Source organism: Clupea harengus, chromosome 25, assembly GCF_900700415.2.
Source record: "Clupea harengus chromosome 25, Ch_v2.0.2, whole genome shotgun sequence".
NCBI classification, from domain to species: domain Eukaryota; kingdom Metazoa; phylum Chordata; class Actinopteri; order Clupeiformes; family Clupeidae; genus Clupea; species Clupea harengus.
Window position 1 is genome coordinate 9,848,148 of NC_045176.1, and position 21,630 is coordinate 9,869,777.

Sequence of the window (21,630 nt, forward strand, 5' to 3'; positions counted from 1 at the left end):
ATTAGCCTAGTGTTTGTTACAAAGTTGAATGAATACACACCGGGACAATTTAACCGTCTGTTTTTCTTTTCTCCGTTGCTGGAGGTTAAGACAATTGTGCTTCTTGTTTGAACTTTTAGGCTATAGATAAAGTCAGCGTAGTTACACATTTATTTTTCTTAGTTTTTCCTTTTGTATTGGCTTGTATATGACTTATTGGCTTGTAGGCTTATTGTTTCACCATGCACAGCCTAGAGTGTCATACTGACATCTAGTGTCAACTACGAGTACTTTCACCCTGAACAGACACTCGATAGGCTCTGACTGTTATGACAGACAAAAATGTCAAAACTGATTAAAGAAGTCTTCTGATTAAGTTGACGACCAGTTTAAAACAAACCTGCTCTCTGACGAAAAGTGACAGTAGCATGACTGACACCATAGCTGATAGCAAAGTACTCTGCTGTTACCCGCTACTTTGCACATGCCACACATAAAATGGCAGGAAGTAGTAGCCTACTCTAGTCGGCCTGCAGACACAGTGACGTAATGACAGCTTGTCCAAAGATATCGAAACTAGCCAGCTTGCTAATGGCTTACAGTAAAGTTAAAGCCATAGGGTACATGCATTTATTTTTACGTTTGATTGTCTGTGACATAAAAGCTACATAATCTACAGTGTTCTTCATGCTACAACACGTAACATGGCGCGAGTAACTGCGGGCCAGGAGTATGACACACTTGCTGAGGTATGTGCAAAGTTAGCCACGCTAATTTACAAGAGAACCTACCTACTCAATGCTAACCCACTTGTAATGATGGTTATCTGGGTTGGAAATGGATCTGTCACTACAGTTAATTGGCTATAGTCTCCTCATGTCACACCCTTGCTGTTGGTAGACGGAATAGGCAATTGTTTTGCTTTTGTTTTGATGTTACCCCACTTATCCACAAGCTGTCGTTACTGCACCCACGACATGCAAGCAAAAACTTTGCGAGGATGGCTAGCAGGCTAGCAGGGATGTTTTCATGTTGACAGTCGACCTGAAAATGTCACAATACTATAGGTGGGAGAAGGTTAGATAGACTGGCTGAATTCGACCACACTCTGTCACAGGGACTCTTATTGGGCTGTATTCTGATGCACCAATTAAAGGAGAGCCAGGGTTAGCCTAAATCCATATTAGGTCTAAATCTCAACAAACATATGAAATAAAACAGAAGCAATAATGTGTGTGTGTTAGTTATACTCTGTGGAAATATGAATGGATAAAGAATTAATGAAGCATTTTAGTGCCTGTCAGAAGGGATAGAAGGTTGTTCTTCGTCCTCTTCCTCCTCTGTGGATTGGTCTGAAACAGACCGACTTATAATTAATCAGATTTGTATTCCATTAAAGCTTCAACCTGAGCATTTTCACTGTGTGATGTTGTCTTCAGTGTAATTGTTTTTTATCCTTATTTGTCACATTTCAGTGCAACTATTGCTCCCCTAATGAGGTCCTGGCTGACGTTCGGAGTGCCACAGCCACTTACACAGACCTTAATCTCCACGTTGACTTTTACTGTAAGTGAAATGTGACTGCAATTATCTGTGTGCATTCACCCAGAGGGGGTAAATAAAAAAAAATTCTTTTACTTAATAAACGTGCATTTGACATTTTTAAAAGAGGAAATCACACCAGTGAGCTGAGTGGGTTGAATTTGTTTTTGGTGTTTTGTTTTTGGAGTGAGCTCAAGCTTGATTCTTAGGTTGCGTTCACCACTACTTCAGCAAAAGTGTATCAACCTTGTGTTGAGATGAAGTGTATGCAACCAAGCTCTAGGACTTTGATCTAACATAAAAAGATTGTTCAGATTATCTCCCTGTAGCCAGCATCCACAGCTATGTCTTGTCATCTTCTCATATGCTTTGTGTCACATCCCAGGTTACCCTAATAATGAGAAGAAGAAGTTGGTTTACCTGGGCGGCACTATACCGGTTGTCTATGAAGGTACAGCAAACATTGTGAATTCCTATTTCACACACAGCCTACACGTCTGCTGCCATCTAATTTGTCAGTGCCCCCTGCTTTGCGCAATCTTACTCTGTATTTCATTTTATTTGTTTAGGCAATGTGTACAACATCCCGATCCGTATATGGATCCACGAGACGCATCCCAAGAGTCCTCCCAAGTGCTCTGTGTGTCCCTCTGTCTTCATGGTGATCAACGCCAAAAGCAGTTTCGTTGACGCAAGCGGCCACGTGCATCTTCACTGTCTGAACAATTGGAAAATCGTACGTTTTAGATGCCCGAAAAATGCCTTTGTGTTCTTATGCACTGCTCTGAGGCCCGGTGATTCTGAGGCCCGGTGAACCGGTCTTTGAATGAAGCTACACATGTGGGACTTTAACTAGGTCTTTTATGGAAAAGATGTTTGTTTAATCCTATCTACACATGACAAACATATGTTCCTCGAATGCTTTTGAGGGAGTTGCAAATGTTTGTGTTTTGGATTGACTGTGCCAGGGCTGGTCCAGCCTTTCCATAGTGCTGGAGGAGATGAGGGCAGCATTTCAAAGGGAAACCCCCCTCTTCACTGCATTTCCAGTGGGGTCTGTGACTCTGTCTACCCCTCCTCTGCCCCCGCTCCCTGGGTCAGCTGATGCCAACGCCTCCCCCTATGACAGGTGAATCACTGCCTTGTCTGTCATTCAAAAACATATACTGTGTGCTGGATTCTGTTGTAGTGGAGATTCCTTTCCTCTAAGTGATTTATAATTTTTTTTTAATCCTTATTTATTTTTTGGTGATACACAAGAATGCCATCTTGGTAAGCCTACTAAATTGTGCTTTTTGGTGTAATATCATTACAGCTGGCCTTACTCTGACAGTATGTCTTCACAACAAAACACAAGTGACCTAAACAGGATGTCCTCTTCGTGTGCAGTGCAGCCTGATAGCAATAGTGAGTACTTTCCAAAAATAATAACATACTGTCCATTCATTTCTGTCTTTTTGTCACTCTTCGCTGTCTCTCTGCGCTGCTATGGCAGATCTGCATGTCCTTGTTTTGTGTTTACACATGTACTGTGCTGCCCTTTGGATCTTTCCACTTCTCCTCTAACTATATGATGTCATCCTTAGCTCTACCCAAGAGTTCAAAATCCAGTCAGTCCCTAGCCACCAGGGAGCCTGTCAGTGTAGTGAGACGGTCGTACACACAGGAGCTTCTGGACATGGGCATCACGTTTGAGGAGCCAGTGGTCAGGACACACCACCCCACCAACCCATTTCTCTCAAGTGCCTCTGGTAGGGACCGTCTGCCGGTGTCTCTGTCAGGCTCACACTCCACACACTGTCTGTCAGAAATTTCCGGATGCTTATTAGCACGTTGTGTTACAGGCATTGAGGAGTGAGGAGTTTGATGTGGTTTGGAAATTCTTTAATTAGTGCTTCGCTATGTGTCATTGGTAATTGGTGTTTTCTTGTGTTAGTTCCAAACATCACTCCCTCTAATGTGGAGGACGTAGACAACTTGTTCAAGAGCCTGCAACTAGAGAAAGTTGTTAATATATACCAGCTGGGGACCAAAGACACAGGTTTGTGTTTTCTTCTGAAATGTGAAATGCCTTGATCTGTTTGTGGTTTTCATGTTTGGCTGATATTTCTAATCAGTCTCACATTATCATACCTCCATGTGCTTACTTTAGAATACCTGGTTGATTCTTCTCAGAAAAACAGATCTCTTTAATTTAGTCTTGTAGAAATGTGACTTTTAATAACATTTGAACCATCATCTGATCTCGGTCTCTGTGTCTCATGCTGAAACCCATTATATCTACATTTGATTTAATGCATTTACATTACAATACAACGTACTTTCAATGTCTTAGCTATTCACTTCCCGTTGGGCTAGATATTCAGTACCGAATAAGGAATGAATATATGGTTTCTATATCTTCGACAGACATAAACGAGGCCTGGGAGAGGCCAGGGTTTGGTGAGCAGCCCCATGAAGTAGCTGGATTGCTGGATGACACCCACACTGTAGTGATTGACCACCTACCCCGCGGCGTCTCTCCGAGTCGAATGAAGAACAAGCTGACCATTTACTTCCAGCGCAAGCACAACGGCGGCGGGGAGGTTGTGGATGTGACGTATCCCACCGCTCATCCTGACCAAGCCTACGTCACGTTCCGCAATCGCAGAGGTACTCTTGGGGACATGTGGGATAAAGTTGCTTAGTGAGTGGGTAGGGTTGGGTAGGGTAACCCAATGGAGTGGGTTTTTTAGAATAATTCGAATATAATACAGTACGATAATACAGTGACAACGCACATATGTAACCAGATATATCATAGACATCTCAATAATAATAATCGTAACAATAACTGTATAGCAGTATATTTCATCCTTGTCTGAACAGAAAATGCCCAACAGCATTGGCTCACAGCTTTGTGTTTCATCTCAGATGTCAGGCAGGTTTTGAGACAGCCAAGTCGAGCGATTGCAGTGAACGAGCAACAGTTTCCCATCCAGGTGAAGAAATTTGATCGTTCTCAGGTGAGAAGGCCTAATAAAGAACAGCCTGGAGCTCTGATGTTTCACACCCAGAGGGAGACAGCTTCCTGCTACCCCTCAGAATCACTGGTGTTTGAGGTCCTTTAACACGTTACACCACTAAAGAATAGATTTTTAACACTTTTAATTACCTACACTACAGTAGCTGTAACTGACAACATGAAGTACTGATCATTTCCTTTCCCTTCACAGGTGCCAGAGGGAATTGTGGGTGAGAAGGCGGCCATGTTCAAGAGCCTGCTGACGATGGAGGGCCACACTTTCAGCCCCACTGACGTGCTGGAGGCGGTGCAGGCGTGCCGGGACCTGCCCTCCGCCCTCAAGTACCTCTCTCACGAGTGCCCCATCTGCCAGGAGCAAGTGTGCTTCAGCAAGGTAGGCAAGACGAGACAGGGCGGCGGTGTTAATCCACCAGGTTGTTTTTGAGTGGGACTCTGGGTCTGATGCGGGTCTGATAAACACACACATTGGGCGCAGTGGAATTTAGCTGAAGTGAGAGAGAAGTGGTGACCTTTTTCTCCTCGCTCTGTGTAACCGCCCCACTTTGAAGACTTGTTTTTTTTCTCTCTCTCTCTCTTTTTATGTCTCTCTCTTTCTTTCTCTCACTCTCTCTCTGTCTGTCTTTCCTCTTGTAGATTATCACCATGACTCACTGCTCGTGTGCCTTCTGTGAAAGCTGCTTCAAAGCCTACTTCTCCTCCGTCATCAAAGAGAAGAGCATCGTGCACGCTGTGTGTCCCCTGTGCAATCATCCTGACGTGCGCGGAGCCCAGTGCTTGGAGGAGTCCGTGGAGTACTTCAGTCTCCTGGATACACAGGTCAGCTCAGTAGAAACCCGGTCCCATAGAAGGCCAGATGGGCAGCTTCCCTGGGGTGGATCTACCGTTCAAAATGTTGCACCACTGTGCTAGTATTGCACGTCAGTGAGTGTGAAGTCAGTGTGCAGCCGTTCTCTGTCTTTTCCTGGAATGTAGTTAGAGTTTGCACATGAATTACTGTGCTCTTGGTGTATCCTGGCTTCACCCATGACTTAACACATGACCTGTGTGTAACTGCATAGATCACATAGGATCACATTGCCAGTTGTGTGCTGACTTAACCTAGCGCACGCGTTGCACTCGAATGCCACCATGTTGTCTGCGTTTTCCAGATCAGGCACTACCTTGACCCGGAGACCTACGAGCTGTTCCAGAGGAAGCTGAGGGACCGGGCACTGCAGGAGATGCCAAACTTCCGCTGGTGTGCCCATGTAAGAGGCCCTCACCCCCACCCTCACCCTCCACTGTGGGGCTTACTGTAAACAGAGCCAGGGGACCCTGTGCAGTCATGCCCTAAGGCTGTGTGTGTGTGTGTGTGTGTGTGTGTGTGTGTGTGTGTGTGTGTGTGTGTGTGTGTGTGTGTGTGTGTGTGTGTGTGTGTGTGTGTGTGTGTGTGTGTGTGTGTGTGTGTGTGTGTGTGTGTGTGTGTGTGTGTGTGTTTGCAGTGCTGCTTCGGGCTGCTGCATGAAGCCGAACGGCTGAGGATGGACTGCCCCAGCTGTGGCAAGAGCACCTGCTTCAAGTGCAAGAGTGCTGTGAGTAGCTTAATCACACCTAGCTACACACTCTCACACTCACTCTCACACACACAGAAGCACAGAAGCACAGGTGCAAGCCCAAGCAGCCATTAATCAGTATTGACACACACATATTCTCGTATTCTCTCAAAATAAACCACAAATGCACAGAGATAGATTTGAGAATATCAAGACATTTGTGCAATGTCTTTTCTGTAATGTAATTCTGTGTGCATGCTTGTGTGTGTTTGTGTGTGTGTGTGTGTGTGTGTGTGTGTGTGTGTGTGTGTGTGTGTGTGTGTGTGTGTGTGTGTGTGTGTGTGTGTGTCAGTGGGCTCCCCAACACGAGGGCTTGTCCTGTGAGAAGTTCAAAGAGTGGCAGCTCCACAACAGTCCCGAGTACCAGAACACACGCCTAGAGCACCTCATGAGCAGAAACAAAATAGGTGGGACATCATTCCCCCCATATACAGTATTGCCACCAGCTTCCTATGCTTATTTATGCCCTTAATATTACCCTGTTCACTTTTTCTAAAGTCTGTAGTAATTATGTTTTGCTGTTTACTGTTTTATTGTCTTCATTGTGCTGTGCCTTTGTCTGCACTTCTTCCTTAGATTGCCCAAAGTGCAAATTCCGATTCTACCTTTCGAAAGGTGGATGTCTTCACTTCAAATGCACACAGTGTCAGCATGAGTTCTGTGGAGGTTGTGGTCGACCTTTCAAGCTGGGCTCTGTGAGTCACTTTTCCTGAAGTCTGTATTGTGCGATGTAACCATCTGTTACTTTACACAAATGTGTGTGTGTGTGTGTGTGTGTGTGTGTGTGCACTTGTGCACATCTGTTTCTCTACAGGCTTGCGGGTTTTCTGCAGAGTGTAGCGCTAAGGGTCTACACGCCCACCACCCCAGGGACTGCCTGTACCACCTGAGAGACTGGAGTGTGCACAGGCTGCAAAGGCTGTTACAGGTAATCTCCCTGCCTTTCCCCCAAACACACGCTCAATGGCCACCCATCAATGTAAAACCATCTGATTGATGCCAATCTATATGACTCGACACTGTTTTGCACTATACATCCTATCTACACTTTACATAACCGTATTGTATTGTATTGTCTGTCTGTATTGTATCGTATTGTCTGTACATATTGTCTGTAATTATTGTAAATATGAGAGCTGCAAGATATCAAAATTTCCCCACGGGATTAATAAAGTATTTATCTATCTATCTATCTATCTATCTATCTATCTCTCCCTCCAGCTTCACAGAGTGTCCCTTCCCCTCCTGATACGGCACAAACACGGAGCAGCAGGCAGAGACTGGAGAGGTACCCTCAGTTTATGTACACCTGTCGTTCAACGATTGCCGTTTTCCGGTATTTGCAGTGTGTGGTAATGTAGATTGTGCAGGCAGATGTAGGTCTGTTGAGTATCATGGTGAGAGTGGAGTTGAGTAGGTCCATGGATGAGGCGTGTGTGTGTGTGTGTGTGCGCAGGTGTGTGTGGTGTACTCGAGCACAAGGAGAGTGGAGTTGAGTATGTGTTGAGTAGGCCCATGGATGTGTGTGTGTGTGTCACAAGTGTGTTTGGGGTAGTCGAGCACAAAGAGAGTGGAGTTTAGTAGATGTTGAGTAGGCCCATGGATGTGTGTGTGTGTGTGTGTGTGTGTGTCACAGGTGTGTGTGGGGTACTCGAACACAAAGAGAGTGGCGCTACGAAGGATGAGCCGTGTGGTCGCCCAGCGCTCCAAGAGGACAATGGCTACTGCTCGTGAGTGATCAGCGCGTTTCACCCCTTCCTGGTCAACTACGCTAGTCTACACATGACTACTGCAAACCTGAAATAGTTTGGGAATTTGTGTGGAGATGATGATGATGGAGTGATCAAAACTAGATTTATACAGCTATGCATATTGCCACCTACATTGCCATCTGTCTAATTAGTTCATCTGTTTGAAGCATACTTTATAAATATAGTCATAGTTTTGTATTTTCGTACAATGTAGAGTGTATTTTGAATGGATACTTCTGTTGTGTGTAATGTTTTTCTAATGTTTTATAAGTAGCTTTGGACAAAACCATAACAAGGCATATTCTGCGAACCACCAATTCTCTGTGGAGAAAGGCAGCTGCAGCTGTGGGGAAAAAGCACCTTTTCTTACTATATATATCCCTATAATTATTTATCTCCCCTAAAAGGTTCCACTATAAAGAGTGTCTTGTGGAGCTGGTCAACCAGAAGCATCTGGACCCAGCTCTCTTGTTCGACATCCAAGAGATGGTTGCCGAGCTACAGAGATGGAGGGTCCGGTTTCCACAGCAACAACCTCAGGAATCAGATCAGCTGTACAGAGAGCGTCTGAGAAAGGTAAATTAATGGCCACATCATAAACTTTATGGAAGGTGCTTGGCACACTAATATATATATATATGTTGTTGCTATAGAGCATATGCTGTAGCCTTAAAGTGCTGCTCCTGTAGTTATCTACTGCTCCTGTCTATCTGAATTACATCTGGGGTAGTTGCGACTATACAACTTCTGCTCCTACAGTTATCTACTGCTCCTGTCTATCTGAATTACATTTGGGGTAGTTGCAAGTATACACCCTCGAATCTTCCAACACAATGGACAATGAGTAGATTTGTCTCATACCACTTATGCATTCTTGTCTTGCTCCCTCAGATTCTGACTGAGACAGTGGGTCTCTCTACTGGTGCCTTGGGCAGGAGCAAGAGAATGGAGCCCTCCTCTTCCTCCCCCTCCATCTCTGTCAGGAACCCCTGGTCCAGCCCACAGGCCAGCCCTGCTAGGGGCCTGTCAGAAGACTCCCAGCTCCTGCTGCTGCTCAATGACTAGGGGCAAGCTGCTCTTGGCCAATAACAACATTAATATCAGACATTAGAATAATATTTAAAACTTTTGTTTTCTGGTACATGTGTCTGCTGCATAGAAGTTCCTCTGATTGGGTTTCAGGTGTTTTTAAATGACCGTATGTGACCAGGACTGCAGATGTATTGAAGGAGAAGTGCTCTATGGTTGGGCAACACTAGTGTGCAGTTTTTCATTAGTTCTCAGGGCTGCCTAGGAATGCACTACTGCTGAAGCATTCCATGTCCTCTCTGTACGGGATAAGTAACGTCTGTGCTCTAGCACCCTCTAGTGTTCACAGAATTTCCGTTTTTTGTTGTGCGTTTTTGATACTCATTAATTTACTCTCTGTTACCAGGGGGTGCTGTTTGCCCTTACAAGACTACTAAGGTTTGTGAAGATAGTTTGTTGTAGGCTGCAAGTTATTAATGTCTTCATTTTTATCCCTTTATAAGCAGTTGCAGTATCACACCTTTCTGTGAATGCATTCATGTTGAGCACTGTTTTGCACTTTGACTAAGGTAGTGTGGCCATCCTCAAAGGTGATGAAAGGATAGATGAATATATTGCCACTAACACTACTGTCTCACTCTTTTGACTGAGTACACAGTATATATGAGTTTAATATTTACATGTACTTTTTATTTTTGTACTGCACTTACTGTAAAAAAAATGGCAAGAAACTTAGGACATTGGTCTTTCATAATGTGTATTTTCAAAACCATACTATTAAATAACTGGCATGTGCACAGTGCAGAATACAAAATATAATTTATACTGTCAGTGTTTACCTTAAATTATGCAAGAACTTAACAAAATTAAACCATTGTCATACCTTTACTATAACCAACAATTGACTGTTTCTTGTCATTCACTACTGCTGTACATCATCAGACCTATGACCCAAATAAAATGACTTCCCTTACTATAACGAAATAAAATTTAAATTAAAATGATTCAATGGCTTCATTCCTTTGAATCTATTGGAGCATCATCTCTTGTGGCAGGATATGCCTCGATCTCCTTGATCAGTCTTTGTGCGATTGTCTTGTTGTTGGCTGCCACCACTCTTCTGGACATCATGTCTAATGGTCCTCCTGAGAATGTTAAGAAGGTCAAGTTAATCTTCTAATGCATTGAATAAACTGGCTGTTAAACATCTTGCAACTTATTAAATCAACAATCAAAACAATTTCAGTATTTTTGATAGTTGAATTGAGTTGGAGAGAATGGAATACGCACAAAGACCACTTTTAGAATGAACTGGAAGGAAGCAAATACCAAGTCATTCATTTCAGATCAGAACTGAGAAACTAATGTCAAATTTCAGACCAGGAATTTAAGATGTAGCATGAGAGAATATCTCAAGCTCCCGATAAATGATCAATTCTCTTGTGCATCCAGTGAGTGAACTGTTCTTCATGACATTTCATTCTAATCCAAGAGCAATATGTGTCTATTAGGGCCATGATGAAAGTTACGAGCATATATGAGTAGTTCCATCTGTAAGGATATAACTGACCTCCCACATCCATGAGGACTCCCCCTGCCTCCGACACAATGACAGCGCCAGCAGCGATATCCCAGCAGTGAATGCCGATCTCATAGTAGGCCTCCGCGGAGCCTGCGGCCACCAGACACATGTTGGTAGCAGCAGTGCCTGCACCTCGCATCCTGGGAAGAGAAAGATCATAAGATTCAGAGGTCTGTCTCTACAGAAATTACTAAAGCATCTTACATTTACATTCAATAAAAAGTTGTTTTTTTTTGTCTTTAGAACTGACTTGTAACACAAAGACATACATTTGATCAGTATGTCTATTCGCTGAGACATGAACCCAGGATCTTGGGGTTGCAGGAGCAGTCTAAAACAATTTGGGCTGCAGCAGCATGCCGCCTTCCTGCCGCTAAAGGGACGTTCCATCCATTAACTGTATTTCAAACTCATACAAAACTCAGATCAAATCTGAGGCTGAGAGTACAATAATCCATACCCATGGATAGGGAGGCATAGGACTTTTCTCATGCTGGAAAAAATCTTGTCAACAACCTCTGGATCTCTGTTAGAGCCAAACTCTGTGGCAATGATGGACTGATTGATATCTGGAATCGAAGTGAAATTGTACAAAGAAAATAAGATTAGTGCTATTGTTGTCATTCCTTTCCTTTGCTAAATTGATATATGAAAGTATCTGATAGAACTGGTAACCCTGAGATTTTTCAAGGCAATGTGTTCGGCCTCACCTGTCTGGTCAGACACTTGAAGAGGCTGGCCATTACAAAAGGCCCCCTTGCCCTTCCGAGCTGTGTACATCTTATCCTCCAGACAGCTGTAAACCACTCCAAACTCAAGCTACAGGCAGATAAGGTAAGAGCGCAAGCACACATATATACAACACACACACACACACATACATATTTTGGAGAACTGTGCTCTTAGGGCAAGGATCAGAGAGATATGGCTACATTACTTGGGATCATCTCCAGTACCAGAAACACAAACAGTAGTGCCTCAATATCAATGGCCTCACCTGCTTATCAGCAGCAAATCCAATTGAAATGGCTATAAATGGGTATCTGTGTAAACAGGAAAAGAACATGCTATGAATACACAGTTTTCTTTTCTCTCCAAATGTAAATGAACTTGCCAGGGTCCTGGTGCTAAGATGTGGTAAGGGGAATAAAGTGTCATCATACCCATGCACAAAGTTGGTGGTCCCATCCACAGGGTCAACAATCCAAGTTGGGTTGTCTGAAAGAATACAAGGCTGCCCAGCCGCCACAGACTCCTCTCCTATGAAGCTGAAATGCACCCAAACACACTTTACATGGACACTGAATGACCCAAGGCACTTTCACAGAGCCACAAGAACCACCCTGAATGTTCTGTACCAAATGGCATTCTTCCTAAAGAAGGATTCAGGTAGAGATATATACAGAGTACGTGGCATGACTGGATGAACACCATGTGATTAATGTCCATCTGTTAATTACATGGCTATAACTCAATTATCTTTTCCACCACACATCCTGATTCCATTTCCAGCTATCCAACAGCCATATATCAGAAGTCACTATTAGCCTGTTTGGGCTTTTGGGTGTGGTTTGTTGCTCTCTACAGCGCCTGAAGTTGTTCGTTATTATTATATCACAGTCTACCTGTGTGTGGGAAACTTGTCTTTGACAGAAGCGATGATGAGCTGCTCCACCTTCTGGTCAGTCTTGGTGACCAGGTCTACCGAGGAACTCTTGCACATGACCTTCATCTCATTCTGCAGCGCCTCCCTGACAATCTATACGGGTAACAGAACAGAATGGTATAGGAAGCTTAAAGGCAATACCAAAAAAATCTGATAAATGACAAACTTGCCGGTCAAAATGTCCAGTAATATTGCTCATTCAAGACATACAAATTATCCTTAAAGAAGACGTGTGTCAAATGTAATCCTGTGCCACACTATTTTGCGTTGGGACAAAAAATGATCAGAGAGCACTTCCACATATATTTACTTACCTCTCCAGACTTCCGAGCCAAGACCACAGCGTGGTCCATGGCTTCTTGCCAAAGGTCTGGCATGATGGCTGGGTATTGGCCTTCCTCTAAGAAATGGAGAAAATCAAGAGTTTTATAGGCAGAACTGTCAGAAAAACGGTACAGACTTAAAACCGAAAATGATTGAGACAAAATGTCACAATAGAACAGCAAATACTCTGACAGTAAAATTAACAATAACGTTGTTAACCTGTGCTATTGTTTACCAAAATACCATCCTTCAAACGTCGTGTCTTGCTAGGCGCATCAAATGTATTCAGTGTCAGCTTTACAAGAACTTTCTGGACTAAAGAAAATTGCACAGGCATAATAGTGCCCTGACCTCTCCAAAAATAACTCTGCTGTCAACACTCAACCTAGCTCTAAAATCATAACTTTCCTAATGAGCTTCGGAGATCAGTCAGGCACACATCGCTTTATCCCTGCAGTGACACGCCCCCGCACGCAAACTTCATGACGGACTGTCTCACAGATACAAGATGTGGTTAAATGTATTCCCACATAGACAAGTATACAGATGTATACAATATTATCTCAGACAAAATAAAGTTATATTCTTCACAAGTTTGACTTCAACAAATACGCTAGCTTCCGCTGCAGCCCTGCTCCGTCCGACCCAAGTGAATACTCTACGTGGATAACAATTCAACCTCAAAATGCATTGTCTTTCATCGACTTTAATCTTAAATTGAGTTAATGAATGTGTCAAGCAATAACCTCGCGTGAATAGGTTTCTACAATTTGGTTTGTTATGATTTTACGGTCGGTCTATCTTAAGTACTATTCATTTCCGCAAGTAGTCTATCTCGTTACTTCATTTAACGTTAATGCATTTGCTGTATTAAGGGTGTAGCCAACTGCCTAGATTATGGATAAAGCATAATATCAAATCTTACCATAAAATGTGAAGGCAAATGTAAGCTCACCTGTAAATAGGGGAGCCAAGGCAGCGTGTAAACAGCGACAATAACGAAATGTTCAATATGGTCGCCACTCGTGTTGGTTTTCACAATAAAAGTCTAAACTTAGTCATTCGTTTTTAATTATACAATAGCGAAAGATGAGGGGGGGAACTCATTCAACAAACTGCACGTGCTACCAAAGGTACACTACACGTAGAGGTGGGAAAATACAAACCAAACTAGAAAAAGCTTAAAATACCTTTTTTAAACACAATGAACCTATTAGTTTTGTTCAGCTGAAGAAAGTAATTTGTTTCTCCAAAGAAATGTTGGGAAATAACTGATCCAAAATTGTACCTATAAGAGAAAAGGTGTTTGAACATCTACATTCACCTTCCTAGATGCATAGACTTGGCCTACACCAGTGGTTCCCAAACTTTTTACAGTCCCGTACCCCTTCAGACATTTAATCGCCAGCTGCTATTCAGTGCGTCATACTTAAGCAACCTTGCACTGTTGCATGTTTCCAAGATTCTCATTTTAAATTTAGATTGATATACATATTTAGTTCAGTCTGTGTACATTTGTAATCAGATTGTCATTCTATATTTGTCTATATTTATGTTTCTTTTGTGGAAAACAATCTTTGTCTTGCTGTATAAATCAAATGTCTGCTAAAATGACAAAATTCGCAAATGCCATTTGCAGCATATTTATCTAGAGTACTAAGCATCACAACAGGCATATGCCGTGCCAAACGCTGAAACATTTGTCAAACTGGATTTTCAAACCAAATTAGAAGCGGACATTTATTTTGACACTTTTCGCCGCCATATTGTCGCGTACTGTCGCTTATTGTCGCTAGCTCCATGGAACTGGGAGCAAATGAGCTGGTCTAATTCTGTGGTTGAATTTGCGTCAACTTTACAAACCAATTGAAAAATACTGTGCACCACCTGGTGGTCAAGGTTGTTCAGTAAGCTATTTCTCACAGATTCATAGAGGATTTGTACGGTATGTTACAAATATGGTCTCTCATTCGTTGTGTGCTGTCAGATGTCTGTATGATTCACTCGTAAATTTAAGGACAAATAAACAAATCCTATTTAACAGAACTTCACCAGGACAAGTAGTCTATATGAACACACAGACATGTTTTTTCTAAAATTGCAAAAAAGCTAAGTGTAAGGTTGTGCCCTAACCATCTCTGAAGGTCCTGACAGTTCCATTGACTGTTTTAGCAGTAAGTATTATATTTGGATGCCTGCCTCAGGTATTAACACTCAGAAACATGTCAGCCATCAGCAGAGCAACAGGAGGGGAATTTCACCATTCCCACTGACGGACACATTAACGGTGGAGGTATAACATAAAACACAAGAGGCTACAAGTCTTAATCAGCATGACAAACAGACGATGATAACAAGTCACACACACACTATATCAGACCCAAAAGGGAACACAAACTGAACTGAACAGAACCATAACACACTGGCTGAACATCAGTCTCTCGCCCCAGCGCATGCTGGGAGGCTAGACAGCAGTCTCTTACTCTGAGGCATGCCGGAAGTTTCGCTATCTCAACCCCAACAGACCACAGTATGCATTTTCAGTCATAAGGGTTTATTTCACGAAGTTGTCACTGCAACAATGAGCACAGATATTTCAAAAACTATGATCTTGGTCCCTTTGACATCACAGGCCACTAGAAATGCAATGGCCACCATTATTCACTCGGGCAGGGTCTTCATCATCACGAGTGCAGGGGAATGCTCGCACCACCTGAGCAATCCTCTTGGCCACTGGCATGCTGCTGGCAGCAATCACCTTTCTGGACATCATATCAAACTCACTCCCTGGAAAGACATAGATGAGTTTTAGTGAAGCCTTGTTCAGTGCCTGTTTATTCACCCTATACATTCAAATGCACTGCAGTTTATGAACAGCAGGCTTGAGTTAAAACCCAATGTGCTTTACACACACAAACACGCATCTACAATCTACATCTACAATCCTGTGTGAGGAAAAAAAAAAACATTGAATCTTGCCATTGCTGTTAAAGCAAAACGGGGTAAAAAAAAGTAGAAGTAAAAACAACAATATTAAAGACAAAACGCTACCATCAGTGTCAAGGACCACGCCACCAGCTTCCGTGACTATCAGGGCAGATGCCGCTATGTCCCAGCAGTGCATGCCAATGTGGTAATAGGCATCGGCACCACCTGTGGCCACCAGCACCATGTCAACAGCAGCTGTGCCCACTGCCCGGATCCTGTCAAGGGCCAATGAAACAGATGCTTTACAGCAGCTAACATGAATCTTCCCCACAAGGCCTCAAGTGTTTCTTGGTAATGATGTAAAGCATTCTCAGCTATTATGCGGACAAATGGACAAATAAATGTTTTATCTGAATGAAAGCAATGCATTGAAATGCACTTTAACACATCTGTCAGGAAAAGACAAAAAGAACATTCTAAGATGTGGCTTGAATAATATAATTTTAGATAATAGCACACTTGTAGCACACATCTATCCAACATCCTGTGTCTGCTCATCCATTTACCCTTGAATGGGGATCGCAAGTAGATTCATGATGTTAGTCGTCATTGTGCACAGGGCCAGGCAATCTCTCTCTGCTCCTATCTCGGTCACTACTAGGGATTTGGTGATATCTGGAAGGGAGTGATTCATGAAGTCAAATCTTTGGATATGGTGAAGTTTGCATGTGTGTGTGTGTGTGTGTGTGTGTATGTGTGTGTGTGTGTGTGTGTGTGTGTATGTGTGTGTGTGTATGATGTGCGTCATCTGGAACTGCCAGCTCTGTAAACAGACTCAATGGGATCAACATACCCTCCTGACCAGAGGTGTGCAGTGGTACATCGTTCACGAAGGCTCCTCCGCCTCTTTGGGCCCGGTACATCTTATCCTCCACACAACTATATACAATTCCAAACTCAGTCTACAAACAAAAGCAGAACACAGGCTTGGGATAAAATATACTTAGTTGGTAAGGCCATTACAATGTGTACAAAAGCTGTAAAATACTAAAACAGTGAGAACTGGCCATATATTTACCTGCTTGTTTACAGCAAAAGCGATTGAAATGGCAACGAAGGGAAACCTGAGGACAAGCACATGACAGTAACAGTAAGTGCCTCATCAGAGGGACATTGTTCCTAATGCACAGATGTGACATAAATACACTTTGTCTGAAGGTTGTACCTGTGCACGAAGTTGACAGTGCCATCAATAGGGTCTATGATCCAGGTAGGGGAATCTGTCAGTTCAAGCTTTTCACCTGCAGCCACTGACTCCTCCCCAATGAACCTGTGTGGTCAGATCAAGGGCACCGCACACTCAACACACATGTCACTGGTGCCTGGCAAGATTATGAAAAGATCTAGTCCCACAGTTCAAGAAGATTCATAGTCCAACTTGTGGTACTCAGCTTACTCCTTCCAAACCTTTGGAATCCTCACTGATGATTACATGTTCAGTGAATAATGTTTATATAGGAAGTTTATGATCTACTTGGCAGGCACTTTGCCATTTATCATCTGCGTGACATTTTAGAACACTAGTTATTGGAAGTCACACTACTGTTCTGTCAGAATAAGATTAATGCCAGAATAAGGCATACTTATGTGTGGGATATCTCTCCCTAATGCGAGAGATGAGCATCTTCTCCACCCTCTGGTCTGTTTCTGTCACCAAGTCAGCCGGGGAGCTCTTCAGCATCACATCTTTTTTTGCTCTAAATGCCTCCAGAATGACCTATAATAACGTGGTGCAGAAGTCATTACACCAAACACAGACACTTATAACAGTCTGAACACCATATTTAGGGAATGTGACCTCCTACCTTGCTGGCTTGCCTGGCAATAGTAATGCCAAAATTCATGCACTCTGTCCATTCAGCCATGGTGATGATGAGGGGAATGATGCCGATTGTGCCTACAGAACAAATGCCCATCATTAATTTCATAGTAAAAGTCCATCATTAATTTAATTATAACACCATTCCAGTTCCTACCCTCATGCTGGATAAAGCATACATTAATCAATTTTAAAATACGTGGTCTTGTTAATGCTATTAGAGGAAGTAAGTAGTATAATACTAATACTTATACTTATACTTTACTTTTAATACTAATAATTATGCATTTACTGATGAGAAATGAAGAGTACAAGATCTATAGATTCAAGAAGCACTGAAAGCATACTTACTACTGAAATGTTGAGATGTTTTGAAGTCCTCAGAGGAGTTGAAGTTGCTCGGTATAAGATGATATGTGTCTATTTATAAGAAAGTGAAACTTGCCAAGACCATACCTCTATGAACATATCTGACCAATCACACGATGAAAAGCAGTTTAACCCCGGAGTGTTTATTTCCAGTTCATGATGTGCTGTTGATGTGTAATAACGTAGCTAATTTTTCAGCCGTCAACAAACAAAACATGATTGTTCAGATAGGAAAAGCCTCTTCTCCAGCTTCTTATCACTGTTAACTAAGCTAATACACACTACAAGATGAACCGTCCCCTACTCGTCACTATATGATAAAGTGAGACAACTATGACAACTCGGCAAACTGACGCACAAGACAGTGCATTATAATGGATGCACATCTCAGTAAAAGTCACGAGAACTTTAATGCAATGATTGATTTACTGTGGTAGGACAGTTCAATGTGACGCACGTGATAACCTATCCCGAAAGTATCCGTTGCATCAGTAATAAGATCTCGTGTGTCCCATCATAGGTTCTTCCTGCGACATTTTCACTGAGGGCAGAATGAGTACGCTGCTCTCAATGCGGGTTTGCGTGAAAGTTGCTATCTTCAGGAGCAGGCGGGTGTGGTTAGGGTGTATGCACTGCGGGTGCAGGTTTTCTTTACGCACATCTGAAAAATCCGATTGACCAAAACCTGATGTTTTCATTTTCATATTTCATTTCATTTTTATTAACAGCACTTTGGGTGCCAAGTTACTTAATTGCCGGTAAAAGCAAAACAGACAGCCTGGGAAACCTGTTTTTCCAGCATTAAGAAATAGACCTGGAAGTCTTATTTTGAGTAACATTCACAGATTTTTGTTTTCATTTTCAGTGTACACTCCCAACTGTATGTTTTGCAGAACTGCAAACTTTTGAGGCTAAAAACATAATGTAATGTAACCACCAAGATGTCACATAATGTGAATATCGATAAAATCGGGAACTTTGTAACCAATGACGTGAACACAAACATGTCACATATGTACAAAAAATGCTATTCAAAATGACATAACAAAATCGGTGCTTTCTACGACAAGGAGGTAAACAAAAGCTAGGGCCACAAGCTCATTACTATGGAGCCCCTACGAGTTTTCTTCTGTAATTATGTGAAATGGCCGCTATTATGGTACATCTAAAATAGGAAATATATCAGTCATTTTTTTGTCAGGATGCAACACTGATTTAAACACCATATATTTGATTTAACTTCATGTAAACTGGTAACTGTAACAGGTTATCATCAAAGTATTACTGAATGTTTAAGTTGGTCAGCCCTACAAACTATATCAATTAACAGTACATAGACTGTTTGTGCAAAATACTCAGAACAAACAAGGACAGTGGAAGACAACAGTGACAATGATAAAGAACTGATTAGAGCTGATTTATGTTTTCCAAATTATATATAAGATAAATAATGACAGGGTGACAATATTTAAGAAATCTTTTTTTTTAATCTTTTTCATAATTTACTTTGTATATTAATACTTACACACACACACACACACACACACACACACACACACACACACACACACACACACACACACACACACACACACACACAGAGAATGAGAATGGGCACGAAACAGGGGATTTACAGAGAACCATTTTAAAAGAACAGGGCCATAGGGAATTAGGAGGCCGGTTTCCAATTAAATCCAAAAATGTAATTAGGTCTTAAAAGATGCAGACGTCTTATAATTAGGAACATCAACTTTGTTTTTACCCAGCTAAATTAAGTCAATTAATCATAATCCTTTGCATTCATCACCCCTCACCACACACGGGTATTGCACATGATGCTCGTACCTTTTCAAGACAGGTAAGAATATCGCTTCTTTATTATTGTGATGATTTGCAGTTCACTGTTGACTGTACAACCCTTTGTATCAAAGGCATTTCATGGCAGAATTTAAAGAGTTCTTCCTGGCTGGTAGAGGCCTGGTAGGTGGAATGTGATTTAAATCCATTTCCTTCTCATTCTTTCATGTGTAGAACATTATTAACTGATGTTGTCAACACATAAGTCAGTCAGACATAAACTGGATACGTTAGCTGGGTAACCTGCCTAAATTAGCTATCTAGCAATGACCATGATGAGTGAATCTGAGTTCTAGTGGTCAGATTAAGATGCTAAAAAAGGCCAGGGTTTTTTGCAGTCCTTTAACTAAAGTTAGCATTCTGTCTCAGGTTCGGGGTATACTTTACTATTTCAGATTCTAATGCCCAATAAATATGAATAACGGAACAAATAGCCTGAACAAATAGCTCATACACTTGTAGTTACAAGTGTATTTATTTCCCAATGTTGGATTTGTGTGTTTTTAAACCAATTGCATCCATCAGATGATTAGATGTGGGTTTGAGAGTCTCTGTTTCTTTCAAGAGGTCTGTGCTCATTGCTGCAGGGTGTCCTTGCAAGAGCCCTGTGATGTTTCTCTCTGCAGTGTCTCTCCATCTCTCTCGTGGCTCTCTCCTGAGTTTCCGAGAAACCCGCAATTATACCACTGAAGGGACGTAGATGGTGTATCTCAGTTTCACACAGCAACTACAAATTTAGAAAAATACCATTTTAGGAATAGTGAAAACAACAGCACAAGAGATATGATGTTCTATTCTGAAGGTCAGGCAATCTGCAGTGAAAGGCTTCAGGGAGAGACGTTGCTTTTACCTATCTGGATCCCTTCTATGGTATCCTCTGATGCACACAGCGTGTGCAAAACACATTTTAAAGATAACATTTCTGATTGGTCGTAGTGACGATCTTACCAGAAAACTCTTAGACAGAGTGGTAGTCACATTATGAGAGGTAGCAATGTTGTCACTCAAACCCCTTCACATGAAATATTTCACCAAAATCTCACACTGTGTAGGTTAACCCTCTGTCCCCAAATAAAAACATCCAGGCTTGGGGTGATGGGTTATATACCTTCATGTTTGACATTTATATGTATTCACTTAGCAGCAAATCAGAGATAAAACATGGTGGCTACCTCCTTAATAATCTAGTCATTTTTTTTTTAACTAATGAAAGTACATGTAAGGTTCATTAATCAATATTATGACAATTTAAACACTTTGATTTAATTACAACACAGATGATTTGATTAAGCTTGCCTGTGCTCTCAGATTTCTTTTTGGTATTCATTTGGCTAGCTTGATTTGCACCGGTCAGCCCGCCAACATTATGTGACTGGCCTCTTAATGCACTGACCATGTCATCTGCGAAAGTAATTGAAACAGCATAACACAAGCAAACGCACTGCATTTTCTTCTCATTATCTCTTGGGTGGTAAGACCTTTCCATTCCAACTATGACCTGTGGACAGTTTTTTTTAAAAACCGGATGGCTGGATTGGATGACCTGGCCAGTTATAAACACTAGCCAGCACCAGGGAACCACATTGTCTATCAGGTGGATCCATTTCAATCCTTTGGAATTACTAGCATCAGGATTGTCATGTCAAGCATTCATTGGAATTCTGGAAGAAAGGCTACAAATCAGGAATAACTGGACTAAACTGAACTATTTATGTTTTTTATTAAATAAGTGTTTCTGTTTTGTAATAACAGGCACCAGGCAGGGGTACGGGCTGCTTCTTAAGGCTCTGAGTATGTTGAGAGGGGAGATGTTGGCCTAATGCCTGTCCTCTTTACCTGCAAGAAGAGCCCGTCTCCCCTCAGTCCTACCTTCTTCTGCATGGATGTTGCGTGCATATGCTTCCCATGCTGGCAAAGTTACCAGCCTGTTTCCAGGTTTCCATACAACTTTTTAACAAAAAAAAAAGTTTGTATAAAGTCTTGTAACTCAAATAAAAAATCTATTGATTAAAGGGGGGGATGGATTAACTACCAATTTTGCAATTGCAGTTTTAAAACCTCAACTTGTAAACCCACAGTTGTTTACAACTCCTCCCTTGGTTAGGAG

The 21,630-nt window shown here is 42.0% G+C and overlaps 3 protein-coding genes across 7 annotated transcripts; 1 reads left to right on the forward strand and 2 right to left on the reverse strand.

Annotated features, from left to right (window-relative positions):
* Positions 1-418: 418 nt before the first annotated feature.
* si:dkey-181m9.8 lies at positions 419-9,261 on the forward strand. Of its 3 annotated transcripts, none has more exons than XM_031563143.2 (21): positions 419-728; positions 1,455-1,545; positions 1,907-1,972; positions 2,091-2,257; positions 2,490-2,650; positions 2,837-2,928; positions 3,108-3,272; positions 3,458-3,562; positions 3,931-4,173; positions 4,435-4,622; positions 4,737-4,919; positions 5,180-5,362; positions 5,695-5,793; positions 6,028-6,117; positions 6,431-6,545; positions 6,715-6,833; positions 6,953-7,066; positions 7,360-7,426; positions 7,775-7,868; positions 8,297-8,465; positions 8,781-9,261. In XM_031563143.2, the coding sequence occupies exons 1-21, from the start codon at positions 684-686 to the stop codon at positions 8,952-8,954; spliced, it is 2,730 nt and encodes a 909-aa protein (XP_031419003.1). In that variant the 5' UTR covers positions 419-683; the 3' UTR covers positions 8,955-9,261. The 3 variants fall into 3 exon arrangements, with proteins under 3 accessions (XP_031419003.1, XP_031419005.1, XP_031419004.1); XM_031563145.2 differs by having other exon boundaries at positions 420-728; positions 4,435-4,502; XM_031563144.2 differs by having other exon boundaries at positions 421-728; positions 4,435-4,526.
* Positions 9,262-9,658: 397 nt separating this feature from the next.
* On the reverse strand, positions 9,659-13,533 carry impa1 (inositol monophosphatase 1). Of its 2 annotated transcripts, none has more exons than XM_012827967.3 (9): positions 13,446-13,533; positions 12,481-12,566; positions 12,126-12,259; positions 11,664-11,768; positions 11,498-11,543; positions 11,211-11,319; positions 10,961-11,069; positions 10,489-10,640; positions 9,659-10,063 (listed from the first exon to the last, which is right to left on the reverse strand). In XM_012827967.3, exons 2-9 carry the CDS (start codon positions 12,541-12,543, stop codon positions 9,933-9,935), a joined length of 849 nt encoding a protein of 282 aa, XP_012683421.2. In that variant the 5' UTR covers positions 12,544-12,566; positions 13,446-13,533; the 3' UTR covers positions 9,659-9,932. The 2 variants fall into 2 exon arrangements, with proteins under 2 accessions (XP_012683421.2, XP_031419006.1); XM_031563146.2 differs by having other exon boundaries at positions 13,416-13,511.
* Positions 13,534-15,027: 1,494 nt separating this feature from the next.
* On the reverse strand, positions 15,028-18,291 carry LOC105900622 (inositol monophosphatase 1-like). Of its 2 annotated transcripts, XM_031563080.2 has the most exons (10): positions 18,124-18,291; positions 17,649-17,717; positions 17,284-17,375; positions 17,062-17,195; positions 16,644-16,748; positions 16,497-16,542; positions 16,272-16,380; positions 15,985-16,093; positions 15,542-15,693; positions 15,028-15,277 (listed from the first exon to the last, which is right to left on the reverse strand). In XM_031563080.2, exons 3-10 carry the CDS (start codon positions 17,341-17,343, stop codon positions 15,117-15,119), a joined length of 876 nt encoding a protein of 291 aa, XP_031418940.1. In that variant the 5' UTR covers positions 17,344-17,375; positions 17,649-17,717; positions 18,124-18,291; the 3' UTR covers positions 15,028-15,116. The 2 variants fall into 2 exon arrangements, with proteins under 2 accessions (XP_031418940.1, XP_012683420.1); XM_012827966.3 differs by having other exon boundaries at positions 17,649-18,291.
* Between the last annotated feature and the right edge of the window lie 3,339 nt (positions 18,292-21,630).